Below are 19,128 nucleotides of genomic sequence, written 5' to 3' on the forward strand. Positions count from 1 at the left end.
TATATTTATACTTCCAATGCCCTTCATTCCTTCCTGTGGATTCCAGTTTTTATCTTTTTTTTTTTTTTTTTTTTTTTGGTGGTACTGGGCTTTGATGTCAAAGCCTTGTACTTGCTAGACAGGCACTCTACCAGTCCATCAGTCCCCCAGTTTCCATCTTTTGTCATTCTTTTCAATCTGAAGAACTTCCTTTAGTATCTCTTATAGTACTACTAAATCCCTAGTTTTTAATTGATCTAACAATGGTTGTTTTTCATGTCTTTTTTTTTTTTGTGGTACTGGGGTTGAGAGTTTCTTCCCTTTTTTGCTGTTGTTGGTTTGTTTGGGGGTTTTTGTTTTTTGGTTTTTGGCAATACTAGGGTTTGAAGTCAGGGCCTTGCACTTGCTAGGCAGGTGCTCTACCATTTGAGCCACACTCCGAACCTAAGACTTTCTTCTTTTTAGCACATCAATAATGTCATACATTGTCTTCTAGCCTCCATTGTTGAAGAAAGCATCCATTTTATATCACTCTTTATAAAATATATATATCCAGTTTATATAATTGTTTTACTTTTACGTGATTTCCCCCTCTGGCTGCCTGCAGTTGTCTTTCACCAATATAATAATTATGTCTCTAGTATGGCTTTCTTTGTCCCTATCCTGCTCTGGTTTCACTGAGTTTCTTGGGTCTATAAATTTGCTTCCCTTTCACTGTGAAAACAGCCTTATTGAAATAATTCACATACCATACTTAAAGGGTATGATTCAATGATTTTTAGTATATTCAATAGTTGTACAGCCATAAGCATCACTGATTTTAGAACATTTTCATCTCTCCTAAGAAAACCCATACCTTTAGCTACATTCCCAATATTGTCATTCCCCCACAATCCTAGGCAGCCATTATTTTATTTTGTGTCTCTATAGTGTTGTCTATTCTGAATAATAAATGTAGTAAGAATCATATAATACATGGTCATTTGTGACTGGCTTCTTTCACTTCACATATACCCAAGCTTCATCACTGCTGCAGCAGGTATCAATACTTTATTCCTCATAGAAATGTCATCGTTTTCTTATGCATTCTTCAGTTGATGGGCATTTATTGAGCTGTTTTCATTCTTGGCTATTATAATTAATGCTGCTTGGAACATGCATGTACACATTTTTTTGTAAACACATTTGCTTCTCTTGGTGTACACTGAGTTGTGGAATCATAAGGTAATACTTTGCTTTGCTTTTTGAGGAACTGCCAGTCTGTTTTCCAAAGAGGCTGTACCATTTTATGTTCCTACTGGCAGTGTTTGAGGATTCCAACTTCTCCATATCTTCACCAACATCTGTTACCTTTTTTATTGTCACCATCCTTATGGTATGAAGTGGCATCTATTCAGTTTAGATTTGCATGGCCTGTTCTTCTTGGTCATTTGTACATCTTCTTCATAGAAATGTCTATTCAAATGCTTTGCCAGTATCTAAAATCGGTAGTTTCTTTATTGCTGAGTTGCCAGCCATTATTTCCTCAAATATTTTTTCTATCTTGTTTTAGTTATCTATTGCTGTATAATGATTAACAAATCCCTCTAAACCTAGTGCCATAAAATTCCAAGAATTTTATTGTGTTCATGTATTCTATGCATTAGACATTTGCTCAAGGGACAAGGATGTCTTTCTCTGCTCCGTGATATCTAGAGCATCCATTAGGAAGCTCATCTTGGAGCTGGAATCACTTAGAGGCTTCTTTACTCGGATGGCCCTTTGGATGGAATGTCTCAAAGACTGGGTTCAGTCAGGACTGCTCACTGAAGCATCTGTATGTGGTTGTTTTATGTAGCTTAGGTGTCACTTCCACCCCATTCTACTGCTTACAAGCTGCCAAAACCAACAAAAGAACAAATGATTGATAAACACCACTGTGGCAATCTTTGGAAAATACAGTCTGCCAAATGTCTTATTCTCTCTTCCTTCCATCTCCAGTCTATGTTTGAGCAACTCCAATAAATTATTCATTTCCAATACTATACAATTAAACTTTGCATTGTTTCCTTTTTATACTTTCCATTTCTCTGCTAGATTCTCTATCTGTTCCTTCTCTGGTATTTCCAAGATCAGCATCATCCTGTGGTTAACCCTATTGACCACTTTTCTCCTGACAATGACAAACATTTTCCTTCCACGTACATCTAGTAATTTATTATTATGTAATGGACATCTCTGAGACTTTGGATTCTGTCAATCCGTGAAAACTGAATTTTATTCTATCGGGCAATTCACTTGGCTGACTGATACCCCAAACTTTGTCTTCCCTGAAGCAGGCCACAACTAAATCTCAGCTAAATTATTTTAGCATTCTAACTATTGCTTTTTCTAGGTTCTTGAAGCCCCACATATGTCAAAGATTTGTACAGAAGTTAGAGGCAGATCTCCTCCCTTCTTTCCAGCCCCTCTTTAGCATAAACTCCATCCTGACTCTTCAAAGTACTAAGACTGTGGATTTTTATTTATTTATTTTGCAGTACTGGGGCGTGAACTCAGGGCCTACTCCTTTAGCCACTCCACCAGCCCTTCTTTTGTGATCTCAGGAGGCAGAGATCAGGAGGATCGTGGTTTGAAGCCAACCTGAGCAAATAGTTCTGTGAAACCCTATTTCGAAAAACCCTTCACACAAAAACAAAAAAGGCTGGTGGAGTAGCTCAAGGTGTAGGCCCTGAGTTCAAAACCCGGTACTAAAAAAAGGTCTCTACTAATTTTTCTTTTACAATTATTTCATTAGCACAATTCTGTATTAAATACTTTCATAGGGGCAGGCGCTGGCAGCTCATACCCATAATCCTAGCTACTGGGGAGGTTGAGATCAGGAGGATCAAAGTTCAAAGCCAGCCAGAACAGAACAGTTCAAGAGACCCCATCTCAAAAGAGAGGTGATAGAGTTGCTCAAGTGATAGAGCACCTGCCTAGCAAGTGTGAACCTGAATTTACACCACATTACCACAAAAAATAATTTTTTCCTTTGTTTGTTCTGCAGGACAGACTCATAAAAATGAATTTCTACCTTTTAAATTTTGACAGCTTCCTTCCAAACTTCCCTTCATAGACATGGTACTGATTTCTGCTCTCAACAAGTGTAACTGGTGCATACATTTGCACATCCATGGGCATGTAGCCCATGAATTGCAGCACTTTCATGGGTCCATCCTAATACTGGAGCAATCAGCAGAAGGATTCTACAGAGGTTATCATTCTTTAACTTTCAACAGCTGCCCACTGAACAGTCTAATTCTCTCAACCAAGCTGGAGCCTTGTTTGGCTTAAGCCTAATATCCTGTTTGGTTTGAGCCAGTCTTCTTTCTTAGAACTGAATACTCGCAAACTGGCCCATTAGCAGGAGTCAGACATGTAAGACCTGTGTTTATGGACCTCTCATCCAACTGACAGTTAAATATTTGACTACCTCTTGGAATTATGGCTGCAACATCTTATTCATCTGACTAGATACTCTTTCACTGACCATTCTACAATTAGGACTTAGAGTCCCTTAGCAAGTGTAACTCACAGCTGCCTGCTGTCTTCTGCCCCTTCTTAATCCTTAAATCAGCTCCCATTCAGGTTAGGTGCCAGTCTTTCCCTATACTTCCTGAATATATTACACCTCATATTTCCTGTCATTCCAACACCCCAACACATTCCCTTAGTTTTTTGGGGTTTTTTTGTGATACTGATGCTTGAACTGAAGGCCTTCACCTTGAACCACTCCACCAGTCCTATTTTTGTGAAGGGTTTCTCGAGGATCTCACGGAACTATTTGCCTAGGCTGGCTTCGAACTGCAATCCACCTGATCTCTGCCTCCTGAGTAGCTAGGATTACAGATGTGAGTCACCGGCGCCCAGCTAGTTTATTTTTTTTAAATAAACTCTTTATTAGGATATATTCATTATACAGGGGAGGATGTGTAGTGACAATTCCAATCAGGCTTAGATTGTACATTATTTACATTGCCTCCATTGTCTTGTCCCCTCAACCCCCTCCCCCAACTTAAGGCAATTACAAAAGATTTCTTAGTTCTGTTTCATATAGGTATATAAAGTCCATCTGCCATATACCATCACCTTAATCTCCTTCCTTCACCACCCTCTCTCCCATTATTATAATCCCTACTCAGACACACACTGTACCTATTTTACAGTCCTGGTTTTCACTATTAATATTAAGTTGATGTTCAAAGAGATGTCTCAATGTATGCCTGCTGTGGATATATTATACTTTGGTTCGTTCAACCCCTTCCATTACTCTCCCTTACCCCTTTACCTCCCACCCCTCCCACCCCATCCCTGCTTAGTTTATTTTACAACCATTTCTTGACAATACCCAAACTTAGGTCAAAGGCAGTAACTGATGAAATCTAAATACTAGATTCTAATTTTAAAACCTTCCTCCAGGCTCTAGATTACCCAAAGAAAGAACACCTTTGCTAATGCTCAGAATAGTATGGCCTATTCACTAGAAGACATTGTTGATTGGCCACTAACTGAATAAGAACAGGTATTTCTTCATGGTACTACCTCAAATAGAAAAATGTCACCATAGATTATCTGAGCTTTGAAAATTGCCCAAGGAAAGACTGGGGGAGTGGTTATAGAGTGCCTGCTTAGCAATCATGAGGCCCTGAGTACCATCAAAAAAAAAAAAGAAGAAGAAGAAAAGAGGAAACTGAGAAAAAAGAAAAACCCTCTCACATACTGAGGCTGTCCTTAATTTCTGAAGAGAACCTAACTGTGACCAACATGAGTACTTATTTTAAGAGACAAAATGCTAGTTGCTATGCATGCACCTGAGGTTCCAGCTAGTGGGAAGGGTGGGTCAGGAAGACCACTTGAGCCCAGAAATTAGAGAAGAGCCTGGGCAACATAGCAAGACCCTGTCTCAGAAAAGCAAAAAACAGTTGGTCACCTGTGGCTTACATCTATAATCCTAGCTATATGAGAGGCTGAAGTCAGGAGGATCGAAGTTAGAGGCCAGCCCAGGCAAAAAGTTCTGGAGACCCCATCTCCAAAGTAATCAGAGCAAAACAGACTGGAAATATGGCTCACATGGTAGAGCACCTGCTTTGCGAGTATAAAGCTCTGAGTTGAAACCCCAGGCCCACCAAAAGAGAGAGACAGAGACTGTTCAAAATGAGCATTCACATCTGATGCTGAAATGAGTATTCACATCTGCTCAAAGTCAGAACTTTGAGTTGCTTCTTCTGCACTTACAATTGAATGAACACACACCTAAGAGAGCAGCATATTCAACTGGCTAGGGTTAGTAGGTTCGTACCACATAAAGGAACTATGGAGGACACAAAGAAGAGTTTAAAATGAACAGAAAGTCTCTAACCTTAAGGACTATAAGCTCCTGAAGAGCTTATATGCATTCAGCATAAAGTGTAGGATAGGATATTCAAATAATGTCTATTGAATGAGTTGCTAATAACACAAAGGACGTGATAACTGCCAAAGAGATGGAATGAACTAAGCAGTATATCTAATAATCCACCCACATTCTTCTACACATTGCAAGCCAACTATAATGACTGATTCATCTGACATTTAAATCAAGTTTAAGAACATCAGCTTCAAGCCGGATGCCGATGGCTTATGCCTGTAATCCTAGCTACTCAGGAGGCAGAGATCAGTAGGATCTCAGTTCAGAGCAAGCCCAGGCAAATAGTTCCATGAGACCCTATCTTGAAAATCCCTTCACCAAAATAGGGCTGATGGAGTAGCTCAAGGTGGGGACTCTGAGTTCAAGCCCTAGTACTGCAAAAAAAAAAAATGTCAGCTACAGCACCAGGCATGGTGGCGCTTGCCAGTAATCTCAGCACTTCCTGAGGCAGAAGGACGGAGAGCCCCAAGCCTGCCTGGGCTACATAGTGATACACTTTCTCAAAAGAAAGGAAAAAAAAGGCATTTCAACTAAATCAATGGTTCTCAACCCTAACAAACTCAATTCCTTTTTTAAAAAGAAAAACAACTACTCTACACTGTCTCTTTTACCATAGTAAGTTATTTTTATATATAACCTACTTGCAGATAATTTCAAGAAAAGTCAAATATAATATCCAAATGTAATATAAGAGGAACATAACTTATTTATAAGAAAATAATTTGTTTTTCAATATACAAATGTTCCAACATCAATGACCTGGAAGGCCAAGGTCAGATGCTTACACTCAAATGTAAATCACCAGGATGAGGACACCTACAAATGCAGACCTGTACACACTTATTGGTGACTCCAATACTACAAGCAGCACCACCAAGAATGACAAATATGGTAAATTTCAAAACAATCCTTCCTCATGGTAGTTATAGTCCTAGAACATTCACTACAGTTTACAGCTGTGCAATATTTTGTTTTTACGTAAGAGAGCTTGATTCTAGGCTCCTATAATCTAAGCAGGTAATTCACATTATGTAAACATCTAACAACATTCAAAGTCAAAAGGAACAAGAAACAAGTCTTTCTGCAAGATTATTCTGCACACTGTAACACATCAAAATCCCTGCTCCTCTACTCCCCCCCACACACTGCCAATCAAATGCTGGTCACTCTCTTCAATCATTATGACAACCAAAAACAGTTCTTGATGAGATACAATGATCTAAAGGATCTTACTCTAAGAGATGGGAAAGAAAATAATACTGTTGCTTCTTCTCCTTCACCACCCTCAACTCCTTTAAAGAGTTCCCTAATAAATAAATAAATTCATAAGAGAAAAAAAAAAAGAAAGAGTTCCCGAACAGCCAAGAAAGACACAGCACTCCATCATATATAACTAATTCATTGTTGCTTTTGAGAGCTGATTTTAGGAAATCACTCAACGTTTTAACACTATTTGGAGTACCACACACTCCAAATTTCAAATTTATAAATTTGGGGAACATAGCACTCCCATTAAGTCAGATTTACATACCTGACATCTTATCATCGATATTCTCTACAATATTTGTTTTAGTTATAAGCTGGCAGCCAGTTTACATATAACCAATGCACTATTATAAAGACTAAGAACACATGTAAAAAATTACTGAGTTAGAAAATAAAACAACAAAACTATACCAACAAATATATGTAGGTATGTAGTCCTTATTTTTGTGGCAAGTAGGTATACACTACACACCCTTCACCTAAATTACTAACCTATTTTTACACTTTAATCCTCCCCTTTACTAGAAACACTGATTGATAAACAATGGAAAATGTTCTTTAGTGTCTGTTATTGGTAACAGACAAGTACTTGCCCTCAACAAAGACATAGAAGCTCCCTGAATTGGAATTTCTTGCCCATCCCCCTCTCATTCCCCAGGTCTAAGGTTTCCTAAGTTGCAATCATGTACTCTCAAACTGGGTATAGTGGCTTAAGCCCATAATTCCAGAACTGGGTAGGCTGACCCAGGAGGATGTGAGTTCAAGGCCAGCCTGGACTATGTAAGAGAGACGCTGTTTCAAAAAACAGCCTAGGCAACACACTGAGATCCTGTCTCCAAAAAAAAAAAAACCAGACCTAAAAACATACAAACGAAATTCCATTTATATGAAACATAAAACCAAGAAGATGGTGTTACTTTGATGGAGGTAATAATTGGAAGGCACTGGGTGGGGTGGGAGGTGTCTGGAGTACTGGGAATACTCTGTTTTTCAGGGGGTGTTGGAGACAGAGGGTGCTATTTCAGTATAAAACACTCAACAGATGAGAATCATTATAGCAGCAGAGTAGTTAAAGACAACTCTGGAATGAAGTACCTACATCTGAATCTTAGCTCCATCACCTACTAGTTATGACTTTGGATAAGTTATTTAACCATTCTTGCCTCAATTCTTCACCTTTAAAATACCTCACAGGGTTACTATGAGGATTAAATTATCATAAGACTTGTAGTGCTTATTAGCACAGATGGTTATTATTAAATATTTGCTAACCAAATAAAAGTGCTGCATTCTGAAGCAACACAAGAAAATAAAAGACATGATTTGACTATTACTAGAAAATGTACAAAATAGTTTTTTGAGAAATGATGGTGATAATAACTAGTGTAATGTAAAGGGAAATAACCTAGAAGTTGAGACTAGTCCTACAAATCTCCATCTAAACCGGGTACCAGTGGCTCACACCTGTAATCCTACCTACTCAGGAGGCAGAGATCAGGAGGATCACAGTTTGAGGCCAGCCCAGACAATCAGTTCTTGAGACCCTATCTCAAAAAAACCATCACAAAAAAAGGGCTGATGGAGTGGCTCTAGGTGAAGGACCTGAGTTCTAACTCCAGCACTAAGGGAAAAAAAGAAAACAAAAAAAACTCTCCATATATAGAGAACTTGGGCAAGTAGTCATCCTCTGTGACGCGGAGCCGCTCGCGGTCCACTGTGTGCTGACCTCATTGACCTCTAAGCTTTCTAGCTACTCAGTGCTCTGTAGCAATAAGCAACAGTGAGCAGAGGCACTGATCAGGCACTAATCACATTCGACCTCTCCTGTTCTCCAAAAGGAATTCTAGAATTTCTATGCCTCTAAATTTCACCTCATACTTACATTTTTTAAATATCTACCATGTCTATCTGTCACTCTGGCTCACATTTTTTACAGTCATTCAGAGTAAATAACTAAGACTTCTGATGGGTTTCTAAAAGAGCCAGTCAGCTTTCTGTTATCCATGCACACACAGTGGCCCTCTTATCCTGCAATGTTAGTTACATAGCTACTCTTTATTAAGTACCTACTTGCGTATCAGGCACCGTAATAAATACTTTACTCCTATTCTTCCTTATTCTTATCTTTTACAGATAACAAAAGTAAGGCTCAGTTCAAAGAGTGGCTCAAGCAGTAGGGCACCTGCCTACTAAGTGTGAGGCCCTGAGTTCAAACTCCAGTAACAACAAAAAAAAAAAAAAAAAAAGAAAGTACCCAAAAGTGAGGCTCAGAAAGGTTGTCCTGGAAGGTGAATCTGGCTTGTCTGGTTCCAAAACCCATTCTCTTTTCATTAGCCTTAATCCCTTGAATTACTTTACAATCAATCATATACCTTCTTACTTATAAAATGAAAGGTCATTAGCTAAGGTGATCTAAAAAAAGAGGAATGTAATTTAGTGAAAAATCAAGTTTGGCATTCATTCATTTATTGATTGATAGATGGATTGATTGAAACAGGGTCTCATAATATAATCCAGACTCACCTGGAACTCACTTTTTTTTTTTTTTTTTGGCAGTACCAAGGTTTGAACTCAGAGCCTCACACTTGTTAGGCAAGTGCTCTATAACTTGAGCCACTCCACCAGCAGTGACTTTTTTTTTTTTTAAATGAATGATTACTTTGTGTTTGTAAGTAAAGTTCTCTTCCTGGATTTATTTAAATGAACACTGAATTAAAGCTATGTGTGTTGAACAGCAGCCATCCAAACTATGGGTTAAAGTCTTTAAAAGACATTTATATTTCTTTCCTTTGCATCCCCAGTGCCCAGATCAGTGCCTGACCTAGAGTAGGCAGTTAAGAAAATATCTTTTTGGGGAAGTGTAGGGGGCAGTACTGGAGTTTGAACTCAGGGCCACGAATTTGCTAGGCAGGCATTCAACCACTAGAGCCATGCCCCCAGCAAGAAAATATCTTGAACACCATTTCCCCAAGTCTTGTTTACCAAAATACCAACAAGAAGGATGCATTTAAGCCGGATGCATTTACTTTGGAGGCAGAGATCATGAGGATCTCATTTTGAAAGTCAGCCCTGAGCAAATAGTTCCAGAGACCCTATCTCAAACATACCGAATACAAAAAGGGCTGGCAGAGTGGCTGAAGTCATACAGCACCTGCATACCAAGCGGGAGGACCATAGTTCAAACCCCAGTACCGCCAAAAAAAAAAAAAGGATGCATTTCAACAAGACACTTTATTATTTAAAACTTCATGCTCCAAATTAGATGTTATAAAAGAGTTACTTGATATCCTCTCTGCAGGACATCATCCTCTGGGTCAAATGGCATTGTCATCATCAAACACTTTCAATATTTAACATAAGAACTCTGTAAAGCTTCCCTTCTCTCTTTCCCCATCAGGTTTGGCAAGCCACAGAGCTATAGTTCCTCCCCAGGCAGACCAGCCTGTGTGGGAGGTAGAAAAGATAGACACACACAATGTCACACATGATTAGGTAGCTTTTCCAAGCTAAACAAACACAAAGGCCCCAGGAGTTTTGCCTTTCCAACCAGATTTATATCCTAGCACCTCTTCCTGGAGCCCTGAAATTGCAACTATAATATAACCTCTCCTCTTCCTCCTCAGTCCCTAGCCCAACACCCAGAAAAACAGAAATGCCCCTTAATGTCTAATTTACTATTCCTACTTCATCTAAAAAATATACTTTTGCCCTCCCAGGACTCAACAAATGTGTCAGTATACCCACTAAATTTTTTCTTTAAAATTTTATTCATAGAGCACACAGAATTTGTGCTACAGAGAAAGTATCCCAGAATTAGAAAGCTGAGTTCTGTCCCAGTACCTCACCTTCCTATGCAACTTGGACAAGTCACTTTTCCTCTCTAAGCTTGTTTCTTGAGCCATAAAATGAGAGGTTGAACTAGATCGGAGATTATTCACTCACTTTAGGATGCCTTGAGGGGTTCAGGCTTGTGCTTTAAGGGTTCATACCTCCCCCCAAAAAAAGTTGTATTAAAAATAATAATAAATATATATATATATGTATATATTTGTTTGGAGAGAAGGCCTATTATTTGTATCAAATTGTCCAACAAATTGTGACCCAAAAAACAAATATATCTCATGTTCTATTATGCTCTATTAAGCATACTATGTTCTAGGCACTGTGCTAAATCCTTACATATTAGCCCCTCAAAACAGTGTTTTGGTTTTTGAGACAGGGTCTTACAGTGTAGCCTCTGGCTGGCGGGGAACTCATGATCTTCCTGCCTCAACCTCACAAGTGCTGGGATTATAGGCATATACCACCACATCCACCTACAATAATCTTTGCAGTAATACTATTATTATCTTTATTTATTTATTTTTGTGCTACTGGGGATTGAATCCAGGGCCTCATGCAGGATAAGCAAACACCAAGCCACTAAACTATGTTGACAGCCCAGTCTTATTTCAGAGATGAAGAAAGTAAATCAGAAAGAGTCCAGACTGTAGAAGGATCACCTGCACCTACAGTTTAAGGCCAAGCTGGGCAACATAGTAAGACTCCACCACAAAAAAAAAAAGACAGCCAGGAGTAGCTCACACTGGTGGTAATCCTAGCGACTTAGGAGGCAGAGATCAGGAGGATCGCAGTTCAAAGCCAGCCCTATCTCAAAAATATCCATCACAAAAAAAGTGCTGGTGTAGTGGCTCAAGGTGTAGACCTTGAGTTCAAGCCCCAGTACTGCAAAAAAAAAAAAAAAAAGGACAGACTCAAACACAATATTATGTGAAATGAGATCATCTCTAAGCCCTAGAAGGTTATATTTATTCAAATTAATAAAGTTTTGTTATAGTTAATTCTCTGTCCCACTCTGCCATCTTTAGTCCTACTTTCAAATCTTTGCATAGGATATCCAGATTAACACTACTTAAAAATTATATTAGGTTCTTCTGATAAAAAAGGTGCACCAGCACTTTCTAACTCATTTCCAATGGGCCTTTTCTTTAGAGGGTAGTGATTAACCAAAAGATGTATCTGAATCTAGTTGATAATTAAAATCTAAGATCAAAGTAACAACAAGAGTGTCAGCCAGGAAAAGAGGTAGCAGTGGCGAGAATAGTGTCCCCACACACCACTTACCAAATGCAAAGAGAAGACCTAGACATGTCAATCAAGTGAAGGCCTGAGTGTTCCATGTTGACTGGCATCTCCATACACAACCCCATACACACACACACACCCTTCTGAAAACCACTGACCATTAATTATGGAGCCAAACTGGATCACCAGAGCTACAAAGGCTGGCTATGTTATCAACCATCACCAACCCAAGAACTGAGATGCAGAGTGAATAATTCGTGAAAAGCTAGCTTCCAATTTTTTGGCCACCAGTTCTGACAACCTGCAATCATCACATAGTGACCAGGAGTCATGCAGCTATAGCTGAAAACTATTTTGCCAGCCAATCCCGTCATGCCCAAAATACCAAGCAATATAGCAGGGCTTAACAAAAGGCTGCAAAGCAGAAGTGGATGTTGGTGGTGCTTTCCATAGGCTGTCAAAAAAACCTCCACGTTTTCTTAAAGAGAAGGTTGCTGAAACTTTATCCCCAACTCTCATGACCTTAATTAGTCTGTGTAATGAGAAGAGAAGAAGGGAGAAAGGAGCTCAGAGGACAAGGCCTGTGTGCAGGGCTTACATCTTTCAAGGGTGATGCAACAGGGTGAGAAAGAGGAGCTGGGAGCTTCTGGGAAGGAGAAAACGGGTGTCGGAGTTGGAAGTCTCAGAGGGACGTGGTGTGCAGGACTGGGTGCCAGGGTTTGACCGCGGAAGGGATAAAGGCTCCGGGAAGGCAGTGGAGCATCCGGTGGGGAGGTCAGGAGACAGCGAGAGTCCCCAAGGGAGGGGCAGCGCGTGCACTGGCACGGAAGGCAGCGGGGACCGACCGGAAAGGGTGGGCGCCGCGGGGGGCGCGGAGGGGCAGTCAGAGAGGACCGAGTGACCAGCCCCGAGGTGCGGGAGCTGAGGGCGGAGGCAGCAGGCCGGAGGAGCCCTTGAGGCTCGAACGGGAAAGGGTCTGGGCTGGAGGAGTGGGAGAACTGACGGCTCCCGCGCGAGCGCCCCGACCCGCGGGCCCAGGGCAAGGCAGGCGCGGAGTGGTGACAACGGTCGGCGCCAGCGGGAGCGCATGGGGGACTATCCGGGCTCGAGTTGAGGGGGGGCCCGCCAGGGAACCCAGCTGGGGCTGGCGAGAGAGGGAGGAGGCCGGAGTGGGTCAGGAAGGGCCCGGGACGGCCGGACTGGGGCGGCGCTGGCGCTCTCACCGAGACAGGTGTTTCAGGATCTGCTTCTTAATGATCCCGGCCATGCCGGAGCCGCGACCCGCGTGTAAAGCAGGCGAGCGGCTGTGGCTTCCTCGGTCCTGAAGAGGCGGGCCCCTCACCTCGCCGCGGCGCCGACACCGGATGCCGCCGCCACAGCAGCCGCCATGGCGCTCTCTCGCCCCTGCCCTGGCGCGGGGGATTCCGCCACGATTCCACCCGCCCGCGCGGCGCCGCAGCAGCCAGTCCACAGCGACTCCGCGACCGCGCGCCGCCCGCCCGGCTCGCGGCAGCGAGGCGCTCTGGGAGGGGCGGGGGCGCGCGCGGGGAAGGCGGGGGCGCGCGCGGGGAAGGCGGGGGCGCGCGCGGGGAAGGCGGGGGCGCGCGCGGGGAGGGGCGGGGAGGTCCGGGGAGCGGCGGGCGGGCAGGCCCGCTGGCTCACCTCCCTCAGCCCTCCCTTCTGCCGGCTTTGAGCGCGGTCGGAAAAGCTTCGCGTCTCCACTGCGGGAGGTTCACACCCGGCAGTTGCCTGGAAGTAGCAGGGAAAGGAAGGTATTTGTAAGTTTTTGCAGGGATTCGTTAGATAATTGCTCAGCTCCTGAGTGGTCGAGTCCACGTCTCATTCATTTCCCTCGCACACGGACTCCAGGAACCGGATTGGGAGTGACCAGTGGCGTCAAGGACCTCTGGAGCGGGTAGGAGAGGCTCAAGCCTCCGTGTCCGGCACCCAAGGGCTTTGTGCTGCAGCACTGGGAAGGGGGGTCGCCCTCTGCACCAAGGGCACTGAAGACCTAACAGGGGCGCTCCAGGGGCACCCCCTCCCAAATGGGGGCAGAAGAAAGTGAGACAGCAAATTGTTAAAATCACCACGGACTTAAGAGACCTTCCAGTAAGGAAACTGAATTCCAGAGAAACAGGTGAAAGAGCTTGCCCAAGGTCACCTACCTACTGAGTCTCAGGACTGGAGCCCAAGTATTCTGACTTCCAGCCAGGTGCTATTGCCACTCCATTTCGTCCATACCCTCAGAAGTGTAAACCCATATGCCAGGGACACTTGTACCTGTAGGCCCACTGGCAAAGATGAGCAGGTTCTGTGGCCTGAAGCCTTCAAGCAAAAACTTGAAAGAAAAAAAAAAACACCAAAAAACTCTCGAGATAGCGTTATAGGAAAATGGACACCAGCTAATTTTAAACCTTAAACTTATTCATTCTTGTGAATATATTATGTATATACCTAATACAAAAATCAAGAGCACTGAACTGTAATTCTTTCTCCCTTGACCCTCTGCCATTCAGGTCCCTTCCTGCAAAACAGTTGTTACCTGATTCCGGAGATAGTTTAGCATAGTAAATCAATTTAAAAAAATAACCTACAAACTTCATGCACATGTATGCCCACCGATTCGTCACATTAAGTTATTTTTCCCAGAAATCCTCCAAATTACCTAAAAATCATTCTTGGCCTGAGTGCTCTTCTATACAATACCCTCCAGCAGGATTGCATACTCCATCATTATTTGTCCCTCTGTCACCAGAGCACATGTCAGAGACCAACAGGAAGATGTTTCTTGCCAGGATTATTGGCCATTATTGTTTCTTCCCAATTTGGTCTTCAGCTGTGGGGGCCTTGGCAATTTCTTGCATTTCAAGCTTCTTTTCCTGGACTACCCCAGCAGCAAGTACTAGACGTCTGACATTAGCTATGTGAAACAAAACCAGCCCATGCTCAAAGCATCCTCACTGAATGAGTCATCATGCCTGGTGAAAGTTATTTTTGTTGAATGCAAAAAGTCATGCTCTACAAAAAAATATGGCTTCTCTGGGATCACAGGAGAGTTGGTGCTCTCAACCACAGTACTAATGTGTTTATCTTTCCTTGCATTTCTAACAGTACAAGGCATATAAAGACAAAAAGGATCTGGAGCCAATTCATATCTTTCTGAGGGGTGGGGAGGGCAGGTTGCTAGAGCTCTACCACTGAGCTAATGAGATGGACATAATTGTGTAGACCTGTTTCTAAGATTTCTATCTAGACCCACTGATCTATGTCCCTCTGCAAAACCACAGTCTTGGTTACCATAGCTATGTAAATAGCTTGAAATTAGGTAGACAGAACTCTCCTACTATATATTTTTTTGTACCCCTTGGTTTAATTATCCTAGTTCCTTTACCTCCCTACTTCTATTTTAGAATAATTCCATATCTGCAAAAATCTTGCTGCAATTTCGATAGGAATTTTAACGAAGTATATAATTTAGGGAGATTGAACATATTTTCTATGCTGAGTCTTCTAAATCCATGTATTTTGACATTTGATTTCTTACATCAGCAGAATGTACTTTTTGGCTTATATTTCTTATACAAGCTTTGTTAAGATTTATATCTAGGAGCTTTTGCTCCCATTTCCTGCATCGGGGACAGGAAATATCTCTCTCCCCCGACCCCGTTGTTCTCACTCTGGAGACAGTCTGTTGAAAGCATATTCCTGTCCTAATAAACTTTACTGTTATTTCTACTGGAAAAAAAATTATATCTAGACTGGAGGTGTGGCTCAAGCACAAAGCCCTTAGTTCAAACCCCAGTCCCAGACCTTAAAAAAAAAATTGGTATCTACATATTTTTTTCTTTAGAGAAGTTGCAAATAGTATTTTGTATTTTTAATGTATGTGTCCACATGTTCATTACTAGTATGTTGTATGTTTATTTTGTATCCTACAATCTTGCTGAACTCACCATTAGCTGGATGGTTTTGTAGATTCCTTGGAATTTTCTACATAGACAATTAGGTCATCTTTAAATGAGGACAATCTTGTTTCTTTCTGACTGTATGCCTTTTACTTCCTTTTCTGGCCTTACAGTCTTTGCTAGAACATCAAGCACCTTCTTGAATTAAGAGTGTTGAGAACTCTTATTCAAATGTTACCTTGTTCTCAATCTTAAGAGAAAAGCATTCATTCATTCAATCTTTAAACAATAAGTAAATCAGCTATAGATTTTTTGTGGATGGTTTTTATCAAGTTGAGACAGTTCTCTTTTTCAGTTTTTTTTTTTTTTAATCAAGTATTGAGGGAGGTGTGGCTCAAACAGTAGAGAACCTACTTTAAAAGCACAAAGCTCTGAGTTGAAACCCCAGTCCCACCAAAATAAATAAATAAAAATAAGTGTAATTAAAAAAAGAATAAATATTAAATTTTGACAACTGCTTTTTCTGCATTAAGTGCTATGGTCATGTGATTTTCTTCTTTAGCCTAACTTGGTAGATTCCGTTGATTTTCAAATATTAAACCAGCATGTATTCCTGAAGCAAACTCCATTTGCTCATGGTATATAATTAAGTACATATATTACTGAACTCTATTTGCTAATATCCTTAACCTTGATAGCTAATGCAGTTCTCCTTGATAGCTAATGATGTTGAATATCTTTTCATGTTTATTTAGATCCTTATTTGTAATTTTTCCCCATTTTGTGAGGTGTCTTCAATTTCCTAATGGTGTCCCTTTGAAGCACAAAAGATTTTGGTGATATCCAGTTTATATTTTTCCTTCTGCCGCTATGCTTTTGGTTTCATATCTAAGAAATCATTGCCTAATCCAAGGACATGAAGACAGATGGATAAATAAACAGATAATGTTTTCTTCTAAGAGTTAAATAGCTTCTGCTCTTACATTTGGGAGTATGATTCATTTTTAACTAATGTTTGTATATGATGTGATGAAGGGAACCAAATTCACAATTGTTCATGTAGATATCGAGTTTACCTAGCTGTTCTAGCAATATTTATTGGAAAGATTCTTCTTTCCCCCATTGAATTTTCTTTATGAAAATCAGTTGACCATATATATTACTTTGTTTGGTTTTTTTACTCTTAATTCTATTTCATTCATCTGTGTCCATCCTTATGGTAGTACCACATGCCTGGTCAGTGTAGCTTTGTCGTAAGCTTTAACATGAGGAACCTACAGTGTTTTGTTTTGTTGGTGGGGGGAGGTTAGGCAACATGGGGATTTGAACTCAGGGCCTCATACTTGCTAGGCACGTGCTCTTACTGATTGAGCCACTCCACCAGCCCTTTTCTGTGATGAGTTTTTTCAAGATAGGGTCTCTCGAATTACTTGCCAGGGGCTGACTTTGAACCATAATTCTCTTGATTGCTGCTTCCTGAGTAGCTAGAGTAGCTAGGACTACAGGCATGAGCCACAGGTGCGCAGCCTGCTGCATTTTGACTGTATCTCTTTGTATAGCATTTAGTGATTTCTCTAGGTTACTATATTATCTATGCATACCTTATCACAGTCTACTGGTGGTATCATTTACTAGTTCAAGTGTTGACACTTTACCTCTTTTCAGTCAACATGGAACACTCAGGCCTTCACTTGATTGACATGTCTAGGTCTTCTCTTTGCATTTGGTAAGTGGTGTGTGGGGACACTATTCTCGCCACTGCTACCTCTTTTCCTGGCTGACACTCTTGTTGTTACTTTGATCTTAGATTTTAATTATCAACTAGATTCAGATACATCTTTTGGTTAATCACTACCCTCTAAAGAAAAGGCCCATTGGAAATGAGTTAGAAAGTGCTGGTGCACCTTTTTTATCAGAAGAACCTAATATAATTTTTAAGTAGTGTTAATCTGGATATCCTATGCAAAGATTTGGAAGAGTCTTCAGGACACTTGTGTCAGACACACAGAAGGCAGACCATGTTCTCTTCTACTGTTTGACAATAGCACTGGGAACCTAAGATACCATTTGACTGAAGCTATGTAAGTGGGACACACACTTAATCAACAGTGGACTTTTTCATACAGATGATGGCTCTGTGTAAGGAGCTCATTTCTCATGCAGCCTTGAATTAAGGAGCCCAGCATTCTGACAAACCACTAAAAATCTCTGGCAGTGCAACTGATGACAGCCTGAACTTTAAATCACTCACATGGCGTTGGGGTCTCCCCGCAGAAAAGGAAGCAAGTATTTTATCCCAAATTCACACTAATTTCTTCAATTCTTAATATTTAGTAGTATTCTTGTCTGCACCTATACAAATGCACACATTGTACTTCATATTTTAGAATGTGGACACAGTGGCATGTACCTATAGTCACAGCTATTCTAGTCATAGAAGGCAGGAAGGAGGCAAAGGCAGGGTGTTCATCTGAGCCTAGGAGTGTGAGATCAGTTTGGGCACAGCAAGACCTCATCTCTAAAACACAACAAATGCACACACTTTGGAAAAAGCTTCCTTTTTTAGAAGATATGAGTTGTTCTTAAATACCTGAGGTTATTTTATTACACTAAAAAGTTCTTTGATTCATACCACACGTAAGTCAAATGGTCCAAAAGAAAGCTTTACAGTGAGACATCCACTTTCCCCACCCTTTCCCTCAGTTCCTGATATTCTCACTGAAGTAGCAGATGGAATAGAGGAAGCAGGGCATGGACCCAGAATCCACAAGGAAGAGTGGGGAGAAAGGTGGTACTAATACTTCTGGAACTGGCCACAGGAAAAGACAGCAAAGCCACGAGTTCAACTTAACTTGAGGCTATTTTTAAAATCTAAAAAGACGGACTGGAGGTATGGCTCAAGTGGTAGAGCGCCTGCTTTACAAGCTTGAAGCCCTGAATTCAAAACTCCAGTTCCACCAAAAAGGAAAAAAAAAAAAAAAATCAAAGAATAAAATCTAAACAGAGATCTATAGGTGCCTATACATACTCCAAAGACAAACTCCTTACCCGGAGCCTGACAGGGACATCCAAACCAGAAACTTGCTGAGTCACAATGTAAAACCCACTTGGAGCAGGGCTGGGTGGCACATGATGCACTTGGGAGGATGAGGCAGGAAGACACTGAGTTCAAGGCCAGTATGGCCTACATAAACAGACTCTGTCTCAAAATACCAAAAAGGTTAGTAAGGTATCTTAGTTGATGAGGCTTCCCCCAGCATACTCTTAAATCTGCAGATTTTCTTCTTTTTGGGGTACAAGTGTTTGAAATCAGGGCTTTGTGCAAGCATTCTACCATCTGAGCCACCATCACTTGAGCTATACCACCCCCTTTTCTTCCTTTTTTCTTGAGTCAGGGTCTTGTTATGTAGTCCAGGTTGGCCTGAACTTGAAATCCTCCTACCTCAGCCTCCCAAGTGCTGGGAT

General features: G+C 41.3%; 1 protein-coding gene across 3 annotated transcripts in view; it reads right to left on the reverse strand.

The window, feature by feature from the left end:
• Bltp3a (bridge-like lipid transfer protein family member 3A) overlaps window positions 1-13,164 on the reverse strand; it is a 51,207-nt gene extending 38,043 nt beyond the window's left edge. For all 3 annotated transcript variants that reach the window (XM_020164129.2, XM_074082387.1, XM_074082386.1), the window contains exon 1: window positions 12,982-13,164. In XM_020164129.2, the coding sequence (XP_020019718.2) occupies window positions 12,982-13,025 (44 nt within the window). In that variant the 5' untranslated portion in view covers window positions 13,026-13,164. The remainder of the gene's footprint in view (window positions 1-12,981) is intronic.
• Between the last annotated feature and the right edge of the window lie 5,964 nt (window positions 13,165-19,128).

The sequence above is a fragment of the Castor canadensis genome, chromosome 8, assembly GCF_047511655.1.
Source record: "Castor canadensis chromosome 8, mCasCan1.hap1v2, whole genome shotgun sequence".
Taxonomy (NCBI): Eukaryota; Metazoa; Chordata; class Mammalia; order Rodentia; family Castoridae; genus Castor; species Castor canadensis.